The 27,767-nt window shown below is 37.2% G+C and overlaps 1 protein-coding gene across 2 annotated transcripts in view; it reads right to left on the minus strand.

Annotated features, from left to right (window-relative positions):
• Positions 1-751: 751 nt before the first annotated feature.
• ELP2 (elongator acetyltransferase complex subunit 2) overlaps positions 752-27,767 on the minus strand; it is a 38,738-nt gene continuing 11,722 nt past the window's right edge. The window contains exons 7-22 of one of the 2 annotated variants that reach the window (XM_048289458.1): positions 23,809-23,875; positions 22,820-22,954; positions 21,804-21,899; positions 20,005-20,105; positions 17,892-18,023; positions 17,263-17,412; positions 13,964-14,152; positions 11,849-11,915; positions 10,169-10,264; positions 9,991-10,048; positions 6,207-6,279; positions 5,621-5,807; positions 3,898-4,019; positions 3,253-3,395; positions 2,026-2,139; positions 752-1,051 (exon numbers count right to left, since the gene is read on the minus strand). In XM_048289458.1, coding sequence (XP_048145415.1) covers positions 895-1,051; positions 2,026-2,139; positions 3,253-3,395; positions 3,898-4,019; positions 5,621-5,807; positions 6,207-6,279; positions 9,991-10,048; positions 10,169-10,264; positions 11,849-11,915; positions 13,964-14,152; positions 17,263-17,412; positions 17,892-18,023; positions 20,005-20,105; positions 21,804-21,899; positions 22,820-22,954; positions 23,809-23,875 — 1,887 coding nt within the window. In that variant the 3' untranslated portion in view covers positions 752-894. Of the gene's footprint in view, positions 1,052-2,025; positions 2,140-3,252; positions 3,396-3,897; positions 4,020-5,620; positions 5,808-6,206; positions 6,280-9,990; positions 10,049-10,168; positions 10,265-11,848; positions 11,919-13,963; positions 14,153-17,262; positions 17,413-17,891; positions 18,024-20,004; positions 20,106-21,803; positions 21,900-22,819; positions 22,955-23,808; positions 23,876-27,767 lie in introns of both variants that reach the window. The other variant, XM_048289457.1, reaches the window with a different exon arrangement.

Raw genomic sequence — 27,767 nt, forward strand, 5'->3', positions numbered from 1 at the left:
TCTATTAGCATCCTACTTAAATTACACTATGGGACAACTAAGTTAGCTTGTTTTCATCAGAGCAAAGAAGGAGCCCTCAAAAGTCAGGAAGAGCCCAAAGGCAGTGTAAGGAATGGCTGCCTCCTTTTAGCTCCTGCCTAGTGATATCCATAAGCTTTTCCAGTCCAAACTGTAGAGGATAGCCCTCCAACAGTCCAAGATGTGGCTCTTCTGTCTCTGCTCATAGAGGGCTCACAGGGGAGACACCAGAACATTTAGTGGTCTGTGAGTTCAGCTTTAAGCCCCACCTGACCAAGAAGCACAAGCTCAGCCCTGCACAGCAGAATAAAGGAATAAAATCAAAGAAGCAGGCCTGTCCAAGCATGCAAACACAAACTACTCCTTCCAGAGTCAGGTGGCCTCAGACTCGGACCAGGGCTGTAATATAAATTCAAAGGCAACCAGAGAAAGCTGTGTGTTTAACCCTGATCTCTGGCTGCACATGCCTAAACACACTAGCAGCACTGGCAGGCCAACCAACAGTTAAGTTTAGCAGCAAGAGGAGTTAAAAAAAAATTCAGTACTCCATGTGGAATCTCAACCACAAGCAGCTTCCCACCTACCCTTGGAGTCACAGAGAACAAAGCTCTCTCATTATCCTCCCATGCCCTACCCCACCTCCCATCCCTCAGTTTCAGGATATTCACCAAACAAAACATATACTTCATATTCCCAGAACTGCAGCAATAAAAAAATATTTGACATTTCAAACTTCCACCAAAGTTGTTTTAATAAGTTACATGTCAGATATTTCACTTTGCACAGCAGGAAAGAGAAAATTCAATAATCAAAGTGGCTAAAAGTTGAAATAAAATGCTGTGAATCTCTTTGGCGCAAACAGGCATGCTGTCTTTGCTAAAGAGCAAATCTGTTGACATTGAATATTTTAACAGAGTGATCAGCTCCACAACTTGCAAGCTGCAACCACTTGCTGCTGTTCTCATCATTATGTCCAGCTCTGCCTGCATGATGTCTCCAACATAAGCGTTTCACAGTAAGAGCATGACTTTGGCTGCAACAAAAAGAAATCCATACGTAACTGCAAAATGTTAAACACAGTTGGGCATGTGAGTGTAAACATCAACACTCACGCAATTAGTACTCTTCAGTTTACACTACCGACTGAGGAAAAACTGACTTGTGACAACCAGCAGGTATTAAGTTCTTATTAAGCAGGGTCATTAACACTAATGACATTTTATCCTCTCACTCATCAATAATTCAAGCAGCTATTGATTTTCAGTTTTACCACATTAAGCTGGAGGTCGAGCATCTCAGTTACTTAGATATGACAGATTTCTGGCTCTTAGCCTGCGATTTCCTGTTTTCTGGTGTCTCTTTCCCATTCATTTCAAGCACACACAGGCCAAAGTCACCATCAACTTCCATTTCTGTTACTATCAATGCCAGTGTGTGATAGAGGAACCCAGGAGAGTGCTTCAAGTGAAACATCTGAAGTCTCTCCACAGAGTCTCTCTAGCTGTCACTGCAGCAGCCCTGCACATAGCTTGTCACTCCTTTGGTTTCTCCTGGAAGCTGCTCTTGAAAGCTTGCTGTCATCCACTCCAAAATGTTTTGCTGATGTATATAGACAGTGATCCTTTCCACTCTCTCAAGTGTTTCTATCATCATATATATGACTAAAAGTAAAGCTTTTTTTTTTTTTTTAAGTAGGGCCAACAAATAATAATACTTCTCAAAGTATCTGCATAGCATGAAGTATTTTGGGGTTTAACCCCCCTCTGGTTTTTGTCTGTATTTTTTGGGGGTTTTATTAATACATCTAAATAACCAATATTTTTATTTCTGGGTTTTGCTTCAAGACATCTTTAGACTTTCAGGGATCAAACTTTTCCTAAAAGGATAACAATTTTTGGTATAGAAATAAACTAGATCAATATATTTTATACTATAAGAACAGAACTCCAGCACTGTTAGTCTGAAGAATAATATTTCATTGCTCATAACTCACTTCAAAAGACTTACCTGTTACACATCTCAATGCTTGTGGTCCAATCAGCCAGTGCTGGTTCTTTCCCACTTTGCTTCCATGTGTACAAGATAATCTTCCCATTCTCTAAGCCTACTGCAACAATGTATCTATCAAGAGAATAATTACATTAGTTTAGAGATTACAGTAGACAGCTCAGTGAGGTCAGCTCTAATGCAGCATAGAAAGAACTAGCACTCAAGCACTGTTGTTGTACCTTGCCCTTCAAACCAGTATTTACTTTTCCATGAAAAAAATTAATACATCACAATTTACGTCAAAGCTGCTTCACAAAAAAAAAATGAACAAAGCAGAAACCTGCTGCACATATTTGATTAGGAAAAAAAAGAACGTTTTCACAACATCAGATAAATCAATATTGTTGGAAGAATTAATGTACTTCAGGTGTGTTCACGCCTGTCTTAGGTTACAATGTAAGATGTAACCAAAAGTATGTATTCTATCACCATCTGTTGAAACCAGGTGGGGCAGGGCTCTTTGTCTCTTCATGACACATCCCTGATAATTCCCTCCAGAGGGATACCTTCTGTTAATGGGCCATCCAGCCTCACTGCATGACTCACAGAATTACATCATCCCATTGTGAGATGTTCCGCCCAGGGGGAGGAGCCAAGCATTCCTAGCTGGATATAATCTGAGGTTTGGAACACCACACTCAGCCCTTACCTACTGGACTCCCAGAGGAGAAGAGCCACATAACCACCACTGGAGCTTCAGAGGAAGACCAGACCCTTCCACAAGATCACTGCTTCAACAGAACCACATCTATCACCTCAAGAGGACTGCAGCCACCTTTTAATTGGACTGCTACCGCCACCCTGCCTGACAGGGTGTCAGGTCATATCCTGACTCTGGCAGTTTAAACCAGTATTTCTGTATTATTGCCTTTATCCTAATTTTCCTATTAAATTGTAAATCTGACTTGGAATCTCTCACTGGTTTGCTTTCAAACTAGTACAATGCCTCTCTCCCTCCCCTCTCAAACTTTCTTTTTTTCTTGTTACACTTTTTGGAGAAGTCACCATACACCTGAAAAGGTGGCTAGGAAAGAAAGAAAGAAGAGGTCATTCAGTTAAAGAATGGTCAAAATAATTGACAGGTAGATTTTGGGAGCTGTTTAGCCACAGGAAACTAGTTGACTAAAGGGATAAATACTAATCTCAGATTAAACACAAAATGACCTCACAGAAAACCAGCAATACCTTCCATCAGGAGTAAGCACACGGCTGATACCAACAGCAGTCACAGAATCCCCAGCATCCAGCACTGTTGAACAAGGCTTGATTGAATCCAGCACATTCCCTTCAGTAATCACTGACAGATCACACTGGCCCCAGATAATGACCTGTAAGAAAAAGAGTAATCTAGGAACTTTCATTTTAATCTCCTTGTAAATGCACATACAAAAACATAAGGAATAACTTAATCGAAATAATTCCAGGGCACAGAATTAAGTGGATGACCCTGAAAATAGTAAAAAAATCTCTACCTGCAAAGATCCAACTTTGTAGACAGTCTGTCTGATTTCATTAAAATTACTGACAACAAAACCAGATTCTGTTATGAAAGTTAAACAAAAACTTGAGACCCATAGTATTATGTCATGTATGCTTGTCTTACTGCATGAAAAAAGAAGGGAGAATGTCCAACTGGCAGCCCATAGTCTTGTATATACATATTCTAGCACTTCATTTAGCTTATCAAAGTATCACTGATTTCTGTGCTAATACATGCAATAAGATTTTTGTGTGTATATAAAATATGGGCTCATTAGAACATAGTGTTTGCTATTCTAAAATACATTTAAAATAGCCCTGGGCTTTCTAAATTCCTTTAACATTAATTACCTTTTTGTCCCGACTACCAGTAATAAAATACTTGCTATCTGGTGTCCAATCGCAGGACCAAATGATTCGACTGTGAACAGCTGTATTTTTATCTGTGTAGGCACAGCAAGTGAAGACTGGTCCTGGAATAAAACATATAGAGGAAAAGCCTTCTTTCAACCACTTTACATATTAAACGTTATTGTTACTCTTACTTTACTCTGTGTCAGAACTGCAGGAATACTTGGACATTATTCCGCTCATTATTCCATTATTTTTTTCTTTAAAGCAACTGGGAATACTTAGGACTACATGAATATTTTTTTTCCAGCATTTACCACAGTGGTAACTGTTCAAGACCGTATCAGTCAGCCCTTATAGCCCTAAAACAGTAGGAACAGTTCAATCTTTTACATGTATTTCTTTTTCAGAGGAATTTAAGTCCAAGTATAACACCTTCAGGTTATTTCTATCAAGAACAGTGATTTCAGAAGTTTTTGAATAGTGCAACATTTACCATGTGTTCACGTTTCCCCAGTAATTTCACTGGCACTCCTATTTACCAGTAAAGTCCCAACTGCTCAAATCAAAATGGTCCAATTGTAAAGATTAATGTGTTCCCAAAGAGACAAGCTGCCATTTCAGCATGTATACAATCAGGCACTAAATCTGATCAGCAGATCAGTAAATGGGAATGCTTTTCCTGAGTAGAAAAGGTTGTCATTTTGGAGGATAGACTTTGAATAACCCCTTATTGGGATGCCAATAGCAGCAGTTTTGCTTTACACTGATAATGATGTTATTTGTAGACAGAAGGGTTATTGATGAACAGATGAAAAGAGGATTTCCTCTACTTGCTATGAGTATTCATGATCCTTATCCTGAAACATTGTGTAACTACTGTGGACAATATGCCAGGCTTTAGAATAGAAGTCTGAATAGAACAGAAATTCAAGCCAGGATACAACCGGACACTGTCTGAAGGGGCCAAAACTCACTGCCAAGTCTCTAGGAACATTCTATAGAGCCCAGCAGTGTTTATATGCTATTAAGCCAAGAGTGCAATGATAATTGCTTTCAGCACAAGCATCTGTTCTAGGATTCTATTAAAGTGTTCAATAGCAATCTCCTCATGATTTTGCAAGGCTCAAAGTCTTAATGAGAAAGTCAACTGAATCCTTACTATCAGCTCTTTTTCCAGACATAGCCAGTCCTAGTCAAATTAATCAATTGTGTAGGATTATCAGAAAGCCACACCAAAGACAGAGATTAATCCTGTCAAGAGTCTCAAAGGGTCGTGTCCTGCAAGCAGGAACAAGGCAGCCCTATGCAGGATACGGCTGCAGCGCTGGACCTTCGGCTACGCCTGCACAGAACTCTTGAGATGGCTTTCCTTGACAGAATGCCAATATGAAGTTCAGCTAGTATATTTGATTTCAGTAAGTCAAACATACAATCACATGCAGAAGGCAGGAGGACTAGCAGACTTCATTACATCCATCAATTAAACACCATCTAACGCCTGATTATATTCTTCTCTGCATTTTAACTTCCTTTCTATCTTTCCACACATTAACTGCATTTCTTAAATCCACAAGAGCCTACAACATTAATAATTCTTCAAAGTCGTACACAAACTGTCCATTAAAATATTTTATCAATTCTCTTTCAAATATTTTGCAGTCAAAAATATTGAACAAACTTCCAAGTCTACGAATTTGTATACCGACTTCACATATCTTACCTGACTCTGAAGAATCTTGTTTTCTCCACAGTGACCAATTCCTGTCTCTAGAAACAGCTAGTAAAAATCTGTCATCAGGAGAAAATGCCAGCTGAGTTACAGTCAGATTGTGAAAAGACAAACTCTGCAGTTTCTTCCAAGAAGCAGTGCTCCACAAAATAATTGCTGCATGTTCTTTTCTGGAAGCCTGTATGGATGGAAAAAAATATCAGTGTGAATTAATGAGAGCAAATATAAAAGTCACACATTTCAAAGTATTATAATACTGGACAGCGTGTTTTAAGGCTTGAAATCAAGTAAGACTCAGCTTTCCTCTGGTAAGTTTCAACATTGTTTCACTCCTTTCTTTTAATGCTGACAGGATATCAGAAAAGATTTCAGATCTGTATTTGTTAGTATTTATCTTACTAATATCTTCAAATGAATCGTATACAATTTAGGAATAATAACATATTTGCAATCACTCTCACCTTTGCAAGGCAACTGTCACTTATACAAAATCTTCCACATTTTTGTGAAAGAACAAAATTCAGGCCTGAAAGTCTGATAGCACTTTTCACTAGGTGGTGCTAGAATCTTGTCTTACCTTACATGCTGAGGCAATTACAGTGTTTGAATTATTGCAAGCAACACAAAAAATTTCATATCCATGTCCATATCTGAAATACATGTGAAAACAAATTCAACACATCACAATCTTTTTTCCAGTATGTATCAAAGTTCTTACATTAATTTAAATCCCTTTTCAAAAATGAAAGGCACCTGCCGGGAACTTCTCACCACTGTTTCAGTATTACATCCCAAATAATTTATTCAGCACTAGGTTTAAACATCTGCACAAATTCTTCCATTAGAAACTGGCTACAAAAAAATCTCCCCAGCCCATTCCACAGTCTTAAAGCATCAGCACTGTAAAAGCTTATCCTAATGACTAACAAAGCAGATTAAAGCAGCATTTAATGTATCCTTATTTTCTTAAAAAGCAATTTTAACACTACCAAGAAAAATCGTAAGTCACATATTTGAAAACCACAGAAGAAATATGCCACAAACATACAGTCAAAGAATGCCTATTCTGTGAAATACTGCAAGAAGATTTCTGAACTAAAGGACAAGAATCATGTTGGAAAAGGAAAACACCTCTGTAAAACCCCCAAAATTTCTAGCCTTCTCCAGAGACACATTTTTTAATCAGTCTTTGCATGATTTCTGCTGAAATTCAGGCTCACATATCCAGATTGGTATTTAACTAATGCGGAGAAATTCCAATCAGACTAATACAAATTAAAATCAGTCACAAAAAAGACTGGAAGTAAAGTAAAATTGGAGATGCAGTCTATAAACAGTAGACAAGTATCAGCTCAATACTAGCAGGGTGGGGTTGTTTCCTATGAGTCTCCTAGCTCTGAAGAGATGGGCAGTTCTCTTAAAGAACTCCTTCAGTCAGCAGTGTTAACTTCTTATATGGGATTGATGTTCATGGGATTTCACTTGCAGCCAGAACAGCCACCTACTTAAATGACAAATTACTGTCTGGACCTGTTGGACTGAGTCCAAAGCATCGCTGATGGGGATATCCTGTCAACAGACTTCCACAGTCATGTCTGAAGACTGGGAGTGCACTGGCTTTTCATGAAATGTAACTGTGCCTGGACCATTTAACAGGGAGAGGGACTGGTGTGTACCCCTAACTGGAATGTTAAATTGCAAACTTGGTTGTATCTTATAATGATGAAGGTACTACTGCATGTCTTACTCTTAATTTGCCACCAGCAGGAGTTTTATCATAATGCTTACTTTGAAAGCACATTCCTGGAGACTGTTTTGTAGTGAAAACCATTGCAAGTCAATCTTCTAAAACTAAAAAAATATTTATTGCATCAAAAGTATAAATTTCCTGAAATTCAAGGAAGGAAAAATAACCTGTGAAACAAATCCTTTGTTGCTTCGGTTTTAATCTCCTAAAAGTAGTATTGAAGAGCAGCTGATGGAAACATTTTAGGCTTCTGCATGCAATGCTGCTTTTGCTAAACGTAAGCACCAAAATGTAACCATTCTTATTAAATTAACAGAAAAAACAAAATATTGTCTTTTGCAAAGTCACATGAGCAGGATTATCCTAGGTCAGACCAGCAGCTGGAATAGCCCACTGCTGTCTTCAGGAAAGAGGATTAACCTACTGGCAATAGGAGATGCTGTTTTAAAAGAGCGTATGAGCCTTGACAGCATAGGAGCAACAATCCAACCCCATTCTCTGATCCCATAAACAAAGTCTGATTTCTTCACTGCATAGTACACCACCAAATAAAGGTTCACAATGGAGAGAAGTTAACTGCATGAATGAATAATGAAATGATATTTTCAACCACAAGCAATTTTGCCTCAGCATTGTGAAATTCATAGCATTTTTTTAATGCACAGGTAAACTGACTGGACTTTCACAGTGTCCAGACAAATGAAGGCAGTAATTTTATAGCGTCAAAAAGGATCTCTTCCAACTTCCAAGTGTATTATATGAAATGTACATACATATAAACATATATATATATATTTATGTCAACACTCAGGCTTTAATCTCAGCATGCTGCATATGAACACTCTATGATAATTTTCCAAGAGGATAAAGATTAGCATATTCTCACAAGATTTACCATATTTTTAAAGTTATTATATTACGTAAAAAATTCGCAAGTTCTTCATACTAAAACCTCCTCAAGCAAACACTTTGCAAAACCCAGCACTAATCCTTCAAAATCTGGTGTCAAGTTAGAGCTAGGAATACACAAATGTCAATGACAAACAAGCTATTTATAGCAAGTCAGTGCCTCACAATGTTCTTCTGCTGCTATGGCAACTTGAAATCTACATTATGCGATTTCATGTTACTTCTTTCAAGATTATTCTGAGCAAAAAATCTGAAAGTCTATGAATGCTGTACATCTTGTTGCTCTTGCATAAAATAATCTGTATCATTAGCTGTATCTCTAAAAACAGAAAAAATTGCTCAGATAAGTCATCTGAAGACCATCAAAAAACAGAGTTATTTTAATGAATGCAAGATATAAAGGCAGATAAGCAGTACTCCCATAGCAGCGTATAAAATATTAATGTCCCACTAGACTGTGAAATGTCAAAGGCAAATGAAGAAGAATTTTGGCCTTGGCTCCTTTTCACTACTTAAACATCCCTTATCAACCTACTTATGTGAGTCCATTAGCAGCCATAGCATGCACAGCAGAAACAGTTAAAAGTAACAGTTAGAAATTACAAAATGTGCAGATATGGTCTAACATCCACTGGCTTTCCTCCTAAAACCACTTTCAAGTGCAAACACAGTAACAGAGCTTAAAAGCATTCAAAGCAGATTTACTGGCCAATTCAAGGCAAAGATGAGCTCCCACAGAACTTCACCCTCAGTCAAACAAAAGCAAGCTGCAAAGTGTTTCCCCAAAGCTTTTTATCTCCTCCCTCCCAACTGAAGTCACAAAATTGGTAATGTATAGAGGTAACTGAGATCATCAGCAAAGGCTCAACATTCTTCTTGTTCCAGTCTGAGACCCCTTTCAGGAGATTCAGATAAATAAACCCATAAGAGATTGAGATTATTCAATTTCTTTGGGCTACACTTTGAAGATTGATACTAAAAGTTTGAAGACTGTGAAAGCACAGCCTTGTGTTACTGGGATCATGAGGGAACAAACCAGATGACAACATTCATGAGAAAATTGTTGTGAATTTCACTAAAGGAAGAAAATGCAGCTGAAGAATTCTAAAGCCCTGCAACCTCAAAACAATTATGATCACATAACTCCATTATCTTTGCAATTGACAACCACTCTGTCAGCATTCAATACCCAAACTGGGTTTGCAACCATCTCACTCAACATTCATCACTTTGCTCTACCACTAGACACACATCCTGGTTTGGCCGCTGCTTCCATCTACTGCACCTTACAACTCTGATAGGCATTAGGGGCAAGCTCCTCCACCAATGTCTCAGCCTTTACTTCCATACCACATCTGCAGGCCTGTGCCATGAAGTGGAAAGATGCAGAAAACTCCTTAAACAGAGAGACCTTCAATATAGACAAGGTTTTAAGGAGAAACAACCAAGTAAAATAAAATTGTGACACATCAGTTCTAACTGCTCTTTTCTGCACTGTTTCCTAATTTTTACATATATATATATACATACATATATATATATATATATATATAAAATTTATTTATCTTACAAGCAATAGAGAGCACACAAAGTCAAACAAGGTAGCAATATAGGAAGAGTTACAAGACCAGACTATATTAATATGTTGCAACAGCTTTCTGGAAATTTTGTAACTTAAATAAGAAAAGGAAAAAATAAAACTTACAACTTCTGAATTTCAGGCCATAAGGTATTCTGCAGCAAGTGATCCTCTGGTGGAGGTTCTAAAAAAGATTTGTACAGCATATACAAATTTGATTTTTTCAAATCTGCTAAATAATGCTTCAAGTTTATATCCAATGAACCTCATTCTCTATTTCATACAACAGAAATTAATCTCATACCTGTAAGGATCAGGGGTTGAAAATAAACCTCTGGATACTGATTTGAAATTGTATTAAATGATTCTTCATCCTCATCTGGTTGAACAGCCATATCTCCTATTCAAAGTAAGGACTTCATTAGCTAAAGAACATACTTAAAGGAGGAAAAATATGAGGATTGACTACACAAGTAAAAAATACCTATTTTTTTTACAAGTACTTGAAACGAGGTTTCTCTGCTTGCAGAGTTACAATAACATAAATACTAGAAGCTTGTTATTCTAATGCATATGAGAATGAGAAGATTTTTAAAAAATAATAATCTAACCTTCATTTTGAAACTGACCTCTCTCCATCAGCACAGTCTTTTAGAGATTCCTAAAAAGAATTTGACTGAGCGAAGCAGTCACCAGAGTTCAACCTGTGTTTCCCCAATGTTAACACTTTCCTTCTGTATTTGACAAAGTTTAAGACAAAAATCTCTGATACAAGTGATGAGTTCCTAAGTTTGATGTAGATGACTAAATGAAAAGCCACACTTGAGCAAGTGTATCTACAACTTGCAAACTTCAGCAAAACTGCAGAGGACTCAGTCCTTAGCTTTAGGCAAAAGTACCAGAGGTAACCGAAACTAGTTAATTATAAGTTAAAATTCAACTCTGTCCTTCACTGTGAAGGTATTAAGAAAAAGGTACAGAGACAGGGAACATTTCCTCTCAGACAGAATCTACCTTTTTGACAATGTACACCTCACGCACAGCAGTGTCAAAAAGCAGGTATACAAAAAGCAAAGCAAAGACTCTTGTCATTAATCCCGTCTTCTCTTTCCTTGAAAATTAAATGAGCACTATTTATCTGAGACCACTGTCTGATCATCGCTCACCATGAAGATTCCTCTTCAGAATAAGTGAGAACATGTCTGTGGTGTTCTACTCTAAGCCATCAGTGCTGACAGCATTGTGTGAGCAGCAGTGGACAATGCGGGGAAGTTCTATTCATGGTGCTCCTTCTGTGTGGGCCACATGACATCAATTGAAATTAGTTATTCTGTGTGTGGCAATAATCTAGAAGAAGGAAGTTTTGTTCCCTCTCTCATTCAAAGAACTCATGAGAAAGCAGGGGGAAAAAACTTTGCCAAAATACATTTTACGAGTTATTTGAAGTATAACAAAGGTGGTTTTTCTCTCACAAATGATTTAGGAAAATCTGTCTTATTGCCATTGAAGACCCTGGAGACAAAGCTTATTAAAATGCTTCCTTTTTTTAGATCATACCTTCTCATAAAGCTTTAAGCAGAGAAAAAACAGGTCTGACCTAATTTGTACATTCCACTGTAGTGCATTTTTACCAGAGACTTTATGAAAAACCAGACTCTAGTCTCAGTCTCAGGAGAATACTTTTATCATTCTAGGGAGATGTTTGTCCCTCCTTCCTTGTCCCCCCATAATGTAACCTCCCCTGCCTCTCCAAGACATTAGTTACTGTTGGCTAACTAATTCTTCTTTACTTGTGCTTTTTCTTTTATTTTTAAGCACAGTATTTAGGTTCTAGCAAAGAAATAAACACTTTGCATTATTTTATTTCTAGATTTGGAACTTGCAGTCAAGCCTACATTTACAGACCTAATATGTACACTAAAACAATCCCTTAAATAAAGTTTCCACATGAAACACCATAACCATTATTTCTCACTAGCAATACCTTCAAAAACAGCTTTATTGGATAATCCCAAAGCTGGCACAGTTGCACCTTCTGGAAGATCAGACGACTGCTGAATTAAAGAAAAAAGAAAGGTTACACACAGATTATCATGTAATCTTGGATTTCAAAGGCCACAACTTAAGGAATCCCCAAGAGTTTCTAGAGTTAATTTCCTAGCAAGTGAAGGGGGCACTTCGAAAAACTCTTGGACAAAATAAAAACCAACACTCTGCAAGGAAAAAAAAAAAAAAAAAAAACCAACAACAAAAAAAAGCTTTTCTAAGGCCCCAGCTCAAGGATTTTCTTCAACCTTAATTGCAGCTTTTCTTCCACAATTATATTTATTCTAGCGCATACATGACAATTAATCTATTAACTGCGAGCATTGCAGTTTTTAACACAATAGAACTGGGAAATCGTTGTTCTGAAGTGAAATAATAAAACAGCATTTTGGAAAAGAGAACAGAGGGTGACTGCCTGTGACCACCACTTGAAATACAACTCAGTAAATAGCACAGATATGTGGCTGGAATACGTGTGTGTTCAAAGCAGCACAAGGGAAAGACAAATCACCACACAGAAAATACTTCCATAATGGTATAGAGAAAAGAGTAAAAATTTAGAAAAGGTAAGTGAACTTGGGGACCTTCATGTAGAGATAAAAGAAGATTTAATAGCTGTAAACCCACTTCCTTATGGTATCTGAGAAGTTCAAAGAAACACTGTTTTACAGAATGAAATCAGTAATTTAAGTGACAGCTTAAAATGTATTTAAATGTTCATAATTAGATGAGAAAATTTATCAGACACAGACAAGTATAAGTCCCCTAAAACAAAAATCGTTCCTGATTACAATCCAAAGTATAATACAATACCATGAACTTGAACTGAATATGATCCTATTCAACCCTTTTTGAATATAAAGCTGGGTTTTTTTGGTTTCAGGTACTTTTTTGGGGAAGGCGTTTGAGCCAAATTAAGAAAAAGCTTCCCCACTTTAATGATAAAAAGCTTTCACAGAAAACAATTTCAAGAAAGCTATTTAAAAGCAGCTGTATAATTAGAGCTCATAAAGCCTTCCTCTTTAACCAAAGCCCATGTGAAACACTTTGTGATATGAATCAAAAAACAGCACTCAGAGGAAGAGCCGATAAGAAGTCCTCATAAAGTAAAATAATGACATCTGCCAGCCTTATAAAAGCACAATGTTATTTGTACAATGGCCATTAATGCAAATGCTTACGAAGTCTTGTGGAATTAAAGCACTAAACAGCTACTTATGTAACTTCTTGCTATTGAAAATGATTCTATTTCTATCCCAGATATTTCAATTGTTAAATTAAATGGAAAGGCTAATCCATCTATGAGAAACTGCAGAGAAAACCCTGCTTTTGAGTGAGATATCCAAAGAGCATGCAAGGCACTGTACAGAGGCACCTATCTTGAACGAAGTCTGCTCTACAAAATGCAGACAAAATCAGAATTAGAACTTAATGTAAATGGGGACCAAACAAAGGCAGCAACACAGGACAGCAGACATACCCACAACTAAGAACTGGAATCTAAGGTCTCAAGAAGATTTCCAATGCCAAGAGGAAATAAAGCCTGAGCAAGTACATATTTATAAGTATTTGTATGTAAGAACTAAAAACAGTGCTGAAAGCTTTACGCTATTTCCAAGCATACAATTACAAAAAAAATTAGTAATACCAACACATAACCACACAACAATAATTAGATCTAGACAAGACTACTACACCCTTAAATTAAGAAGAAACACATTACCAGGCTTTATTGTTTGGTTAATCCCCAAGTGTGTACAGCAGCCTATTTTGGTTTGAGTTACTTAAAATTTACCCACACTCTTTTCAATCTTCTGATACAAGGTCTTGTTTGGTTTCAAATAGAACCTGTTTCATATGACAACACCATAAAAATACGTATGAAACAACACACATGGAAACAAGCAGAAGGGAAAGGAAAAGCAAGGTTAAGGCTTCAGTACAACTAAAAGAATTTTTACAGAGTTTAGTGCAATCTGACATTTTCTGAAGCATTAACTTTATTTACATCTAAGAGGGTTCTCTTCACTTAGAATTGCTATAGCACACTTACAGAGGAGCACAGCTTCTCCATTGGGATACCAGTGATGTTACTGAAATTTTCTATAAAATTCTTGGGAGCACGAAAAACTCGAAGCACTTTTTCATCTGCTCCTGACACAAACTCAAACCGGCCAATCATTGCCAGACAGCGCAGATCGTATCCGTGTACTTGAGGCCTGGCAATTTCATGCCACGTTACCTAAAAACAGACACACAGCAAAACCACAACTCTTAAACAGAAAAGCAGCACAATCTAAAGCTCAAAAAAAGTACCACTATTTACTTGCTGAACTTACTAACATAAAGCAAAGTTAAGAGCAACCTTCTACTGATGTGCATAAAACTGGTGCTCACATACATCAGTTGAATCCTATTTTTCCACCAAACCACTCCTTTAATTAGTAAACTGTGTCCCTGCACAGATGTGTTTAAGGCACTTACTGTGACTTCTTTATGCTAGACAGGAATAGAACATAATTTGCCTAAGCAAAAAGACGATTGTATCCTACTACTTTCAAAACTGTAGGTCTGTAAGACCTAATAAAGGTAGTGATAATTATCTTGCTTCCTTCATCTGTCTTTCACAAAGAAGAGCAGCACTGCAGGCTGCAGGTTCCTACTTCCCTCTTTTCTTTAAATACTTGTCATGGGTTAGCATGATTTGAGACCACTTAGTAGAAGATTTGCAAAAAACTGACAAAATCTTAATAGATTCTTGCAAAAAAAAAAAAAAAAAAAAAAAAAAAAATCGGGAAAATCTACATAACTGTAGAAGTGTTTTCTTTCTTCCTACTTTCCTGAAATATTCTATCCGATCGTCAAGTGCTAATCCAAGAAAACAAGAATTAAGTTAACCAAAACAGAGAGACAAGCTAGTTTTATAGTCATACTAAACAAATAATATTAGCAAAAAAGATATTAAATTATTTTAATTGCTTTTCTAAAAATCTGACTTATTCTACACATGGGAAAAATTACTCTTAAAAAAAACCCGTTTGTTTTCTAGCGAATGCACTTTCAGAAGAGATTTTTCCTAAGTGTCATTTGCTACTTCACCTAAATGATACTTCAGTTAGAAAAATCCAGTGTGTACTTTTGAGTTAAGAGCTAGTAGAATCAGAATCAATTAAAATAACTTACACTACTTCACTATTAGAATTCCTACTACTTCAGTATTCCAATGCCTGTAGCCAAGACAGAATTTACACTGTACTAGGTATCACATGAATATAAGCAAAGGCATTATATTGACTGAACACTGCACATATCACCCTAAAAATTCAATTGAGTTTTGAATGTTGAAGTTTCCGATAGGACCTGAATGGGAATTTGAGACATCCTACAAAACTTCATGATTTCACAAGGGCTTGATTGTTTTCCAGTGAGGAAAAAAGCATTCATTCTTAAAAGGATAAAATCAAACAGTGCAACAAGCCCTTCTTACCCTTTACTAGGTACGTTTTTGCATACTTTGGAACATAACACATAGCAGGAATGAAAAAAAAAACAGAACTCAAACCCCAAACAGACAAAGAGAGGGCTGTATAAGTCATGCAATAAGCTCCTTCCAGAAAAATCAGGATGCAAAGTTGCATGACAAATTGAAGCTGATGGTTATCCCTCTTTTCTGATATTCTGATATCAGAACTGAGACTTTAAGAAAGGATATTTATTTGCATTTAACACTTAGTTTCCTTCTTATAGGGAAAAACATAAATACTGACCTGTAATACTAACTTTCCACAGATATCTGAACCATCCATTGTGTCTTGTTAAGACAAACATTGGATGTCTCCTGTTATAATTTTTCAGATGCTAAACTCAGTGTAATAAGGAAAGTAAGCCATTTTAAAAGCCTATGCTATCCAAGTTCATGAGCAGAAGTAAAAACCCTTCCGGGGTTCAGAAGTCCTGAACAAACCTCTTCAAATGACCCATTTCTACCCCAACTCTCCACTTCACCCATCCAAAAAGGATACTACAGCTTTCTCCCACACCTCATGCAGCAACAAATATTGAAACTACTTAGATTTATACCTGGTCAAATTAGCCAGGTGGCTGCTCTGTGTCAGAACAGGAAGGCAAAGTACATGAATTCAGTTTATGCCAAATTTAGATATGAAGACTGCAATCATTCTGCTAAATAGATTCAAAAGTTTCAGGGAGAGCTGTGCAGGTAAGTCATCCAAAGATCAGTTCTTTCAGAAATAGGATTAAAATTTAGCAAGCAGCATACATAATAAAGAGCGGTACTTCAGTACCACTTCTGTCACAGAGAAAGTGATATTGACAACTCTTGAATGCTGCCAACTTACATCACGTGCTAGTCCTGATTTGTTTTGATATATTTAATGTACCCTCCAGAGTGGAGATTAGAGTAAAAAGCAGGGAAGGAAACTGGAAATGTCCTTCCTACAACACAAGGCAAAGCGTAGCTCTTGAACTGGGATTGCCACCACTCCTGTGTGGCCTGGAAGAAAGAAATCAAAGAAACCCTGCCAAATTCACTCTCTCAAAAACATCAGACCTCCTGTGCTGGTCTACATTACAGAAGCTTTGATGAGACAGCTATAATAGCCTCCCCCAATCAATGGTACAGAGCCTTATATGACTACAGTCGGTCTAGTTTCTGCCAGTTTCCTAGATGGAACACTGGTACTGTTCTGCCAGAAAAGGTTGTATTTGTAGAGGAGGAAAATGCATGAGAAACAAGAAACAGGAACTTCTGCATTTCTAAACAGACTTTCCCCCAACCCAATGCAGGAGGAGCGAGCAAGCAGTTGTGTGGTCCTTAATTGCTGGCTGGGGGTAAAAACAGGACAGGTACCAGCTGCACTCAGGTAGTTCAAATAATCATTCTAGTAAAACAGAGTCATAAACAAATTAATGTAAAAAAATACAGTGAGAACTTTGTTTAGATTAAGTTAGTGTAAAAAAGCACAACCAAGTTAAGTTTCTTTATGACTACCTGCAGCAGTGTTTAGCCAATTGTTAAACAAGTGCAATAGGTGCTTATTAGTACCAGTCATGTATTCCTCTTTCTGAATTACTGCAGAGCCTGTTTCCCAAGACTCTGGGAGAACACTAACTGAAGGTAATCTGGAGGTGGACTCAAGAATGAACTGCAATCACACTGAGTGATTGCAAAAACTCTGCCACTAATATTTTTAAAGTGAAAACAGCACAAACTGAATGACCAAACCAAGCAGTTTTAAACAGATCACCAGCTGGGAACTCAGGTGACTCATTCCAAACTCAGGACAGACCAAGCCCCCTTAACCACACTCACAAAATCTTTGAAGATCGTACCTCTGTCTCTTCCTTCCTTTTCCATGGAGCAAAGAGCCTTGTAGTTTGATCGGAGCCCACACTGATGATAAACTCTCCTTCTGGATCCCACTTTACATCCTCTACACTGTTAAAATGTCCTGAAATCACAACTTCTGGAGTCCATTCTTTCTATTAAAAGAGTTCCACAAAGAAGGAGTTTTTCATTTGACTGATTGGTAAATTATAAGCAAAATAAAAGTATCAATGTACTTACTAAGAAAGTAAGAAAAAGACGTTTGTAAACAGCAAATTATTAAAACTCAAGAGAGGCTGAAGAGACACAAATACTGATTTATTGCTCCCATCTAAAAGAAATTTGTGTTATTTGTTCAGCTGTGAACAAAGCACAACCACAAAGGAGTTCAGTCCTTTCAACTGACTTCATGATCACCACAGGCAAGAAACAGCGTTTAAAGCGTGGAAGATTTCAACCTCCCTTCTGTGCAGGACTGAGACCCCTATAGAGTATTATATTCAGGAAAGGACTATTTCAATCACTAATTTTAAACTATACTGTTACACTTTTCTATTAATAACAGAAATTTACCTCAAATGACTTAAAAGTACAATTCTTTTAAGTAATACTACTAACAAAAAAACCAACGTACCTCATTAACTGTAGCCTGTTTCCAAAGGTGGAGCGCTCCATGAAAAGCATGAGCAATGATCATTGAACCATCTGGACTGAACTGGCAGTCAAAAAATCCAAGAGTATTGCCACCCACTTCACCTACCCGTACCTAAATTAATAAACAGAAGGGAAATATCCATGAAAATGGTCTTCCATTCCTACAAAATCATTCATATTTCACAAGATGAAAAACTACCTATAGACAAGAGTTCACGTTACACACACAAATACATTCAAGGAATATTTTAATTGCAAAGTTAAGCACTGAAATATCACGGGAATTAAAGCTGCATGCCATTTGAATGGAACCTCCCTTCATAGACATCTCAAGATAGGATCCCCAAAGGGAGAGAAAACATCACATTAGATGAGATGCAAACCCAAATGTTCTGTGTTTCAGTCCAGCTTGTTGGATGCAACAGTTCCTTATCTGTTGCCTGGCTACTGCTCTGTTGCACAATATGGAAAAATGATTCAAAGAAACAGTAGTTCCCAAGTACATTTTTTTTCCTACTTAATTTTCAAGATTCCCTACCATATTTTCACTTCCCTGTTTCCCCATGAACACCTGCAATTTGATCCACGCTCCTTCTGTGGCATATTCTGGCCCCCGTTTTGTGCTTCCCTTATGACTTCACATGTATGTACGCATGCATACACACAGGCCTTATAGTTGCTCTAGTGCCCTTCCACTTTTTAAATTTTATTAAAAGATTAATAAAGTTACATTTTCAAGTTTTATTCAATATATAAGACCACAATTTCTTTCAAGCTTTCAACTCCCCCATTCTTATATGGCCTCTTTTAAGATCAAAATGAAATGAACCATTGCCCCATTTTAAATGGCATTGCACTAGTAGCTCCATTTTATTAGCACTCACTCAAAAAAAACCACTCATATTGAAGTGACTTTGATATACCATGCTAGAGGCAGAATTCTAGTCTCACCTCTGAGCAGGGGAACGAATTTCTGAAGGCATCTTGTTCATCATATCATGATGAAAGAGAGAAATTGGGATGTTCCCCTTGTGCCCTTCCTCCCTGCAGGATTCCAGCTCAGATTTCCCTCTCTCGATGCAAAACGGATTGTTGCAGTTAAAATGTCTGATCTGAACTTCAAGCTGCACATTTGTGGTCAAACAAATGCAAAGAGAATGTAAAATTAAAGAATCACAACTTGCAACAAGCTTTACTGCACAACCCATTTTTAGAAGCTTGTGAATTAAGCCACAACTATGTGTTACACCTAGGGACATCAAATGGCATCTCTGTGTGATCACCCTTTTCTGAACTAACTTCTACTTAAAGCACAAAGGCACCACAACTTTTAAATGAAACAGAGGAAAAATTAAATACCCTACTGTAATTCTCTCTTTTGCACCCAAGAGAGGATTGGAACTTTCTTTGTGACAGGAAAGATCACAAACAATGGCTAGCATAACCCAACACAAACAACACCAACTGAACTACTGCAATTTAGAAAAGCAGGTCAGCTGAAAACAAAGACCTCAATCAAAGCACTAGAGAAATCTGGCTGTACTGCTTGTTTATTTAGGATGATCCACATCAGAACAGCTTTCAGAATACTACACAAGTGACACAAGTATTCAGCTCAAATGGAGAAAAACCTAATGACACAAGCCCATGATCAAGTTACTGTGAGTAAAACCAGGCTTATGAATTGCATGTCAGCTGCTCTGCAGTAACTGCTTAGGTCACATTCCCACAAGGATTAACTGCAAACAGTTCAAGAGGGTTTCTTCCTCCTCTTACCAGGAGTATATAGCATATAGTGTTACTATGCAGCAGCTGTCTTGTACACTATGAATGACAGTTGAGCACAAACACCCCTCATAAACTCCTCAGTATAGTAACAAGAAAACAAACAAACAATAAAAATCATATTGTATCACCTTTTTTTTAAATACAGTTTTACTGGCAACAGAGCATCAGAATGAGTATTTTTGCAACAAAACAGTTTTGCCTTTCTCTGCCAGAAGTTTATAGAGTTTTTGCTCCCTACAGTACACACATGATGCTGGAAAAACAAATTGAATATGGTACATATTGTGAGAATGACTGACACTTGCCTGTTCTAGCCAGACTCCAGATTCCTTATCAGGTTCCCAGATGATCACTGTTTTGTCCATTGATGCAGACAATATCCTCATTGGTTGTTGCATGCTGCCATCTACAGTACAAGGAAAATGATTACCCTACAACCTAGGGGAATACTTTCTAAAGAAATTAGGTGATACTGAAATACAAACACATTAAGAAAATTGTTCAGCATGAGAGAAACACAATGCAGTTCTTATATGCCAAATTTACAGGCTCTACGTTCTTGCCACGTATTCTTTAGGAGGTATTGTATTCTCAGCATAATCATCCAAAGAAAAAGTAAAACATGTATATGAGAACAACCATATTCCACAGTTTTCGCACTCCAAACTCATATTGGATTAAATATAATTTGGAGGAAAAGCTAGAGCTTCACAAAGAGGATGCACAGCAGTTCTCAGTTCCAGTCCTAAGTAAGTTTTTACTGAGAGATTTACAGTTTAAAATAAAATAATCTCCCAGTATTCACTGTTTTTTTCCAAATTGTTAGGTTTGCTACTGACTTCAGCAGACTCTAGAATCCTGTAAAACATACAGTAACTCAGTACTGCTCCCCAGAATGCAGTGAAACACTCCAAAAAAAAGCCCAACACAGAATGGGAAAGAGGGAGCTGGTTCATCACCCAGTTGTGAAACCTGCAGGAAAACAACTGAGGAATTTTTCTTGCTAATAGAGATATTGGCGGGCATCTCATGAGGTGATACGTTAGCAAGAGGCCTCCCACCTTACCTTCTCAGGTCTCTCAGATCAGTTTGCCACTAGTGAAAATCTGTTTTGGGGAACCCAGCATTGGGCACGCCACAGAACACAAGAAGCTTCACGTATGCAGAAGCACCTGGAAGACTTCCTGGTCTAACAGGACAGTTTTCAGATTGCAGTGCAAGGCTGACAGGCCTATATTGTGCCTAAACCTTGCTCTAAAAGGTTAAATCTTTTAATGGTGTCTAATCTAGAAAAAAAGAAAAGTTTAAGGACCAGATAACTAAACCAATATTTTTAAAGCAAGTCCTGTGTCTTTCACTACATGTATTTTGACATTCTAAAGGCACTCTGCTGTTCAAGTGTTGTATATACACCAGCAAAGCTGTCCTTTGTACTGCTGAAGTCACCTGCCACCAGTAACTCTAAAATATATCACAACAAAAGACATCTTTGCCAGTACAAATATTCAAGGGTGTTCTGATTGTGCAATGTCAAATCAAGAATCTCCTTCCCTTATATGCCAGGCAGGCAAATAACAGCAAATCAGAACTGCAAACAAGGCTGCCAGAATTTAAGGATTTCAAAAGAAAGATACATACTATAGCAAAATGCAAAATTAAACTATAAATAACACTGTTTCAATAGGAGTCTGCATTAATGCCTTAGAGGTTAGAGAAAACTGTTACTCCAGGAATGTGCACCATTAAAAAGAAAGGAGTGCTCTTGAAGTAATGCTCACCTTCTGAAGAACAGACATTTCAAATACATGTGTCAAGGTAACCTATTAGAGCTATTAATTCATACTGATTAATTAAACTAATTTGTACACCATAAGCCACAAATCAATCACAATAAAGTCATTACAGCTCAGTTATTTAATTTCCTTCCTTAAAGAAAACTTTAGTACAAGGCAACATCTGTTTACTCATAAAACATTATTTACAGAATTTAAAGACTGTCATTGTCTACAGGAACAACTGAACATGCAAACAATACAAAGACACGTGACTGTGCTCTATGTATATGACACTTAACATTGCTGGTAAGTGTTTAATACCTCTTTACCTTTGGAAAATGAAGGTTGCCAGTGAACTGCATACACCCAGTTTTCATGACCAGCCAACACAGACTCCAAAGAAACTGCATATGATGTGTCAGTATCTACCAAAAATCAAAGAAAAGCACATTTCTTTCTAAAAGCCAAGAAAGACCAGGTCACTTCTGCTATCATTTGTAAAAATAATCAACTGCTTTCAACATCTACAGGTATCTCAAAAGCTTACTGACATTGAACAGCTCCTTGAAATCCTACTTTGCCACAAGCCCTGAGTACCCGATTGATGGTCACAGGTCAGTGTATTGCCTCAGAGCAGTCTCTCAGAATTCCTGGAGAACTCTCAAGCAGCATTGAAGTAAATGCTCTAAATTGGCACTACGCATACTCTTACACATATTTGCATCTCCAAATGACGGAAAACACAAGCATTAAGATACTTCAAACAATGAATCAGGATTTGCAGGAAGTATCATGAGGGCTTTTTACATGTAACATCATACACACTTCATTGTATTACCAAGTTGCCAAATAACTTACCCTACAGTATCAGCAATGCAAGCATCTGACATTACTGTCAGCTAAACGGCTTGTTAAATGACCATAAAGTAAGCCTGTGCACACTTATCTGTTCTTTTCAGTATGTTTCTAATCTTAAAATAATAGCAGCACCTCTTGATTCATTGTATTTGAAAGAAAATGAAAGGTAAGCTATTAAACTGGAGAACTACACTACAGCTTCCCTCCCACAAATAAGTGTCCCATATATTGCATTTGGAATATGCATAACAATAACAGAATGTTGATATTAAGCTCTCTCACTGCTTTACCATTTCTTGTAATACATCATTAACTTTCCATAGCCATGCCTTTAAAACAGTAATTCTGCTTTTTCTAACAGCTAAAAATAATGCAGTCAACAAGAAACAAAACAAACTAGGTAGTAACCACCTTGTTAGCTTCCTGAAACCATGAAGAGATACACAAGTGAAAAGTTGTGCCAGAGAATTTTGCAGCTGTTACTTACCTTTAACAGTAAAAACATTCTCTTTCAGTTTTATGGAATCATCTTCAGTTTCTGGAAGTTGCTTTGATTTTGTACATACTTTCCAAATTCTTATCAAACAGTCCTGAGCACAGCTTGCTAAGAAAAGGTCTTCATCTATTTGTTTTCAAAAAAAATAAGAAAAAAAAAATAGAGCTACATTTTCATTGCAACCACTGCCAGGACTAACCTATCACCTTTCCTTATATGCACCTACAGCATTATTCCAATTTTCCCTATTGTACACAGTATAAAAATATGCAGTTTTATTTCAACATCAACTCACTTTCCCATTCAAATTCTCTATTTTCATAATGCATTGAATATGAATATGTCCCTGCTTGTAACATGTGGAAGACGTGGTAAACACTATACATGTTGTACATTTTTATTTCCCTACTATTTATGGCCTTTGCTTTTGGAATTCTATCAGTATCAATACTTGTCAAGAACTCCTTTCCTCCTTTTCTTTCTCCAGGCTTGCAGCATCCTCTAATTCCACTTTTTTTTTTTTTTTGGTGCCATGGCAATAACTATTTGCTTAGTTCATGTCTGAAAAGGTTCTCCTCTTAATTTCCCAATTAAAAAAAAAAACATGGGGGGGGGAGCAGGAGAAGAAAAGATAAACATACTATTTCCTCCTACCCTCCCCACTTTGAAAAAGCAGCCAACTCTCCCTCACTCAGATACAGACATTTGTACACTGAAAAGGACAAGTCGCTAAAACCCCAATTTGTTTGCAGTTAAGTACAAGTCAGGTAAACATACCTGAAGCAAGCAAGAAAAATAGGTTTTAAAAGGATACAAAGTTTCATCTTGAGTTTTAATATTAATACCACCATCTCAGGAAAACAAACATCACAACCACAAGAGCTTAGGTGCTACAGTGCCTTAAGGCCATCTGCTGGAGGGGTAAAACACTAGTACTGTCATTAAACCAGAATACAACTTTATTTATCTTTCATACTGACCACAGACTGCCCACTCAACGCCTCTAATCCAATCTTCATGGCCAAGGAGTATTAAAGTTTTCTGAAACTGAATAAAAACTCCTGTTACATCACAGAAATGCACCTAATTACCATGCACATATCAGCAATAAGCTGTATTTTTTCAAATCTTTTATATTTACAGCTTCTATTATTTGAAACTGGAAAAAAAAAAGCTGCTACTAAGGATTGTAATTTACACATAGATTCTAGATAAGCCTTTTTGGTTTTATCACCACTGGATAAGCACATGTAACATTACAGCATTTCCCAAATACAAGCGGGAAAGGATGTGAATTTAAGGTGCACACCTTCAAAAGGCTACAGTCTCTCTATAATACAGTTGAATTTTTTTTTTAAAGTTTATCAGGGTTACTGTGCTACCCAAAGAATAACATAATGCAGGTGTGATGTGACAAGTAATTTCTCGTATTTGTGTGAAGCGGATACAACTGCAGACAATGAAGAAAATGAATACAGGCAAAATCCAGTATAAAAAGAAGAGTAAATCCTTTGAGATTATTTCAAGAATAAGTTTGTAATAGAATATGATTAATAAGAATCAGTTATGGTGCTGGAAATACTCCCTATGTTTCTTAAGTTTATTGACAAAGTTTCTAAGGAAGCTACACATCAAGAACTGCTGATGGAAAACTGCATGAAGATGGGCTCAGGAACACAGGAATGCAAACACAGTCTGGATTCCCTTTTAAGAACTTTCACTAGTAATTTATTTTCATTCATAACATATTAATATTACTGTTTTATTTCGATTCAAGTACAAGTGTTTACTCCTTACTTAGCATTTAAACCATTTCTGCTTTTCTTTGCCCAGAAAAAGCCCTACTTTCATGACATTTTTTTAATCCAAGTTGACTTAAAATACCTGAAGCAACTGTTAGTTAAAATGCTACCATAGTTTAGTATGAATAACTATCACATTATTTCTGGCATTATATTCTACTAAATTCCTTACCTTACCTAGGCCTACTAAGAGCTATGATTAAATGATAGCCTCTGCTATCAGTGCAAGTAAAAAAGCCTTTCTTATTGTGTTACTGCTCTTTCAGAAAATCTGTCTTCAGCTTCAGAAGAGATGGTGAACATTAGTAATTCACTCAAAGGAAAAATCTGTATGAATATGAAAAAACTCATACTCAGAAACTGGCATGTCTCTTTTTGACCCAACATTTCTGATATTCTCCAAAACCACCTTCCCATCAAACAAAGTTACTCTGCTTCTCCTCATCATACAGTTGCAGTCACACAATCATAGAATGGTTTAGTTTGGAAAGGACATTAAAGATCATTTGGATCCACCATCCCCAGCCATGAGCAGGGGCACCTTCCACTAGACCAGGTTACTCAAAGCCCCATCCAACCTGGCCTCAAGCTGTTCCAGCAACAAGGCATCCACAACTTCTCTGGGCAACTTGTTCCAGTGCCTCACCACCCTCACAGTAAAGAATTTCTTCCGAATATCTGACCTAAACCTACCCTCTTTCAGTTTGAAGCCATTGCCCCTTCTCCTGTAGCTACATGCTCTTGCAAAATGTCCCTATAATTACAGAACAATCTGTATATGAGATATGTGGCCAGAAGAGCTGATCAGATACTTCCAAATCAGAAAGTTTAGGTCTTAAGATTGTGTTCTCAGAGCCACCTAAGCCTCATTTGGCTGGTCACTTCTGCACTCACTGGCACTTCCAGATGGGGTGTTCCAGACGGATGTTTATGTTAAACACCCACCAGGTTTAAAGGCAGAAGGGAGCAGTCCAGGAAGTGACATGAAACAGCAACCTAAAGATTCTTCTGAAGGCTACATGCTTCTGGCAATACATAAAAAAAATCTTTAGCAATCAATATTTCAGATAATAGATAAAACACATATTTATTTATTCATTTATATGATCTTTGACAAAATGCTCTGTATTTTATAGCCATCAAGGTTAGCTGGCAAGTTTATTTCTAACTGAAAGACTGGTTCAGGCTGAACTGTTGCTAACATCCTTCTCTTTTATGGTAAATTTTATGCTAAACAGTATGTATAGCTCCTGAAACTTGACGCTAATATTAATCTAAACACATAGCTAATCGTTTTCCTTGCTCGAATTTCAAGGTGTTGTGGTGTAGGGTTTTTTTAATTACCCTGCTCATCTTACATCAAAGAGATCTATTAAGAAAAGCAGCCATTTGTTTTCCCTTAAAAGAATAAAACTAATTACTTTGAGATTATTAATACTACCCTAGATTTTGAAGTCAGTTCTCAAGCAGGTTTTTAGGTACTACTTAGCTTTAAGTCAAGTATGCAGTTCTTTTGTGCTACAGAACAAGCACTCTTAACCAGTCAGCTAGAAGTCTGTACTAGTTTTTATTTTTACATGCTTACATTGAATTTACATGCTTACTATTGAACTATTCACAGGATTTAAGGTAGAGGCTTCTGAACTTAATTACCTCATATTTCATGCACAGCAGTAATATCAGCACCAGATGGTCTATGAGGCCTCATTGTTGAGGAGAGATACCCCCAAACTTCTGTAAATGCATCCACTCCATTAAATGAGAAATTCATGCTGCTGTCTTTTCCATCCCTATAACATCATCCTCCACTCTGCACCTATCTGAGCAGTGTCAGTACAGTGGCTGGAAAACAGAGATGAACACAAGGGCTGTTACCAAATACAGAAGGATGATGCCGTGAAGCATGAGGACCATCACATTCTTAGTCATATGATTTAGTTTTAGGTGGTCTGTGAGGAGCAAGGAGTTGGACCCAGCAATCCTAATGGATCTCCTCAAACTTGAGATGGTCTGTGGTTCTGTGATTCAAGGTTTTCAAGATATTGTTTCCCATAAAAATAAAAATTGTCCACTGAAACTGAGCAAAGAGTACTGTTGCTGTTATGCCTTCTGCTAGGGTTTTTTGTATTGTTTTTGCCCTTTTCTTTCAAGTCTGTGTCTCTTGGTATCCTATATACGGTTTCTTCAGATGTATTTGGTTCTAAAATTGAATTAATACAAAGGTTCACGCAGATGCACATGGTCATTATTCTTAGGTGGTTCAGTCAAGGTTTTTATTATTGTCTAGGTTATATATACCAGTATCTTGAGCTGTCATTCTCTTTTTTACAGATTTTGTTTTTATAGTCTCGTATTTCTTTGTTTCAGTTTCCACTTGGTCCTCACTGGATACACAAGAAGTTACAGTACCAACAGTTAAATCTAACAAAACCTCCTGGCCTGACTCTACTTCACAGGCTTTCCCATGCCTCTTACCTAATCTCTGAACATTGTTGCTTAGCAGCAATCTGGTCTCTTTCCTTTTAAGCCAAGAACAAAGCTGTTCTGTAGATAGAACAACTAATGAAGCTGTGGACACGCCCAGCACACTCTGCACAACTAATCCTGCCCACACTTTGGGTACTTCTCTTTCAGGACCAGGCTAGTAACAGTTTGGTAAATTTAGCAATAGTGGTTCAAGTCTTCTCATTTTTTCTCCAGCAGACACTAGACATGATATCCCTCTTCCATCCAGCTGTTAATCAACAGATTAGAAAGAGCCTGGATTACCTTTGATTCATTCCCCTATTACACTTCTCAACTAGGCCAAACTACTTCAGTGGAACCCAAAACACACAGTGCCCTGTCTTCTCAGAGATACAAAGCTCAATGTAAAAATGTTTTGGTTTAAAGATCTAATTTAATCCACTGGTTTGCTTGCTTGCCCTCCACAGGCCACATCCACAGATGTTGTATCTCAAGCAGGAAGACATACTATGCTTTCTGAAAGATTTTTCCCTGGATACTTTTATAATCAATAAATACCCTCCTCCAGCAAGTCAGAAAAGCAAAGAGTTCATTTTCTCTCTACTGTTTAAGACAGTAAGGGATCTATGGGTAGCAAATCTCAAAAGCTATAAAGCATGCCCACTCAGATT

This window comes from Corvus hawaiiensis, chromosome 30, assembly GCF_020740725.1.
Source record: "Corvus hawaiiensis isolate bCorHaw1 chromosome 30, bCorHaw1.pri.cur, whole genome shotgun sequence".
NCBI lineage: Eukaryota > Metazoa > Chordata > Aves > Passeriformes > Corvidae > Corvus > Corvus hawaiiensis.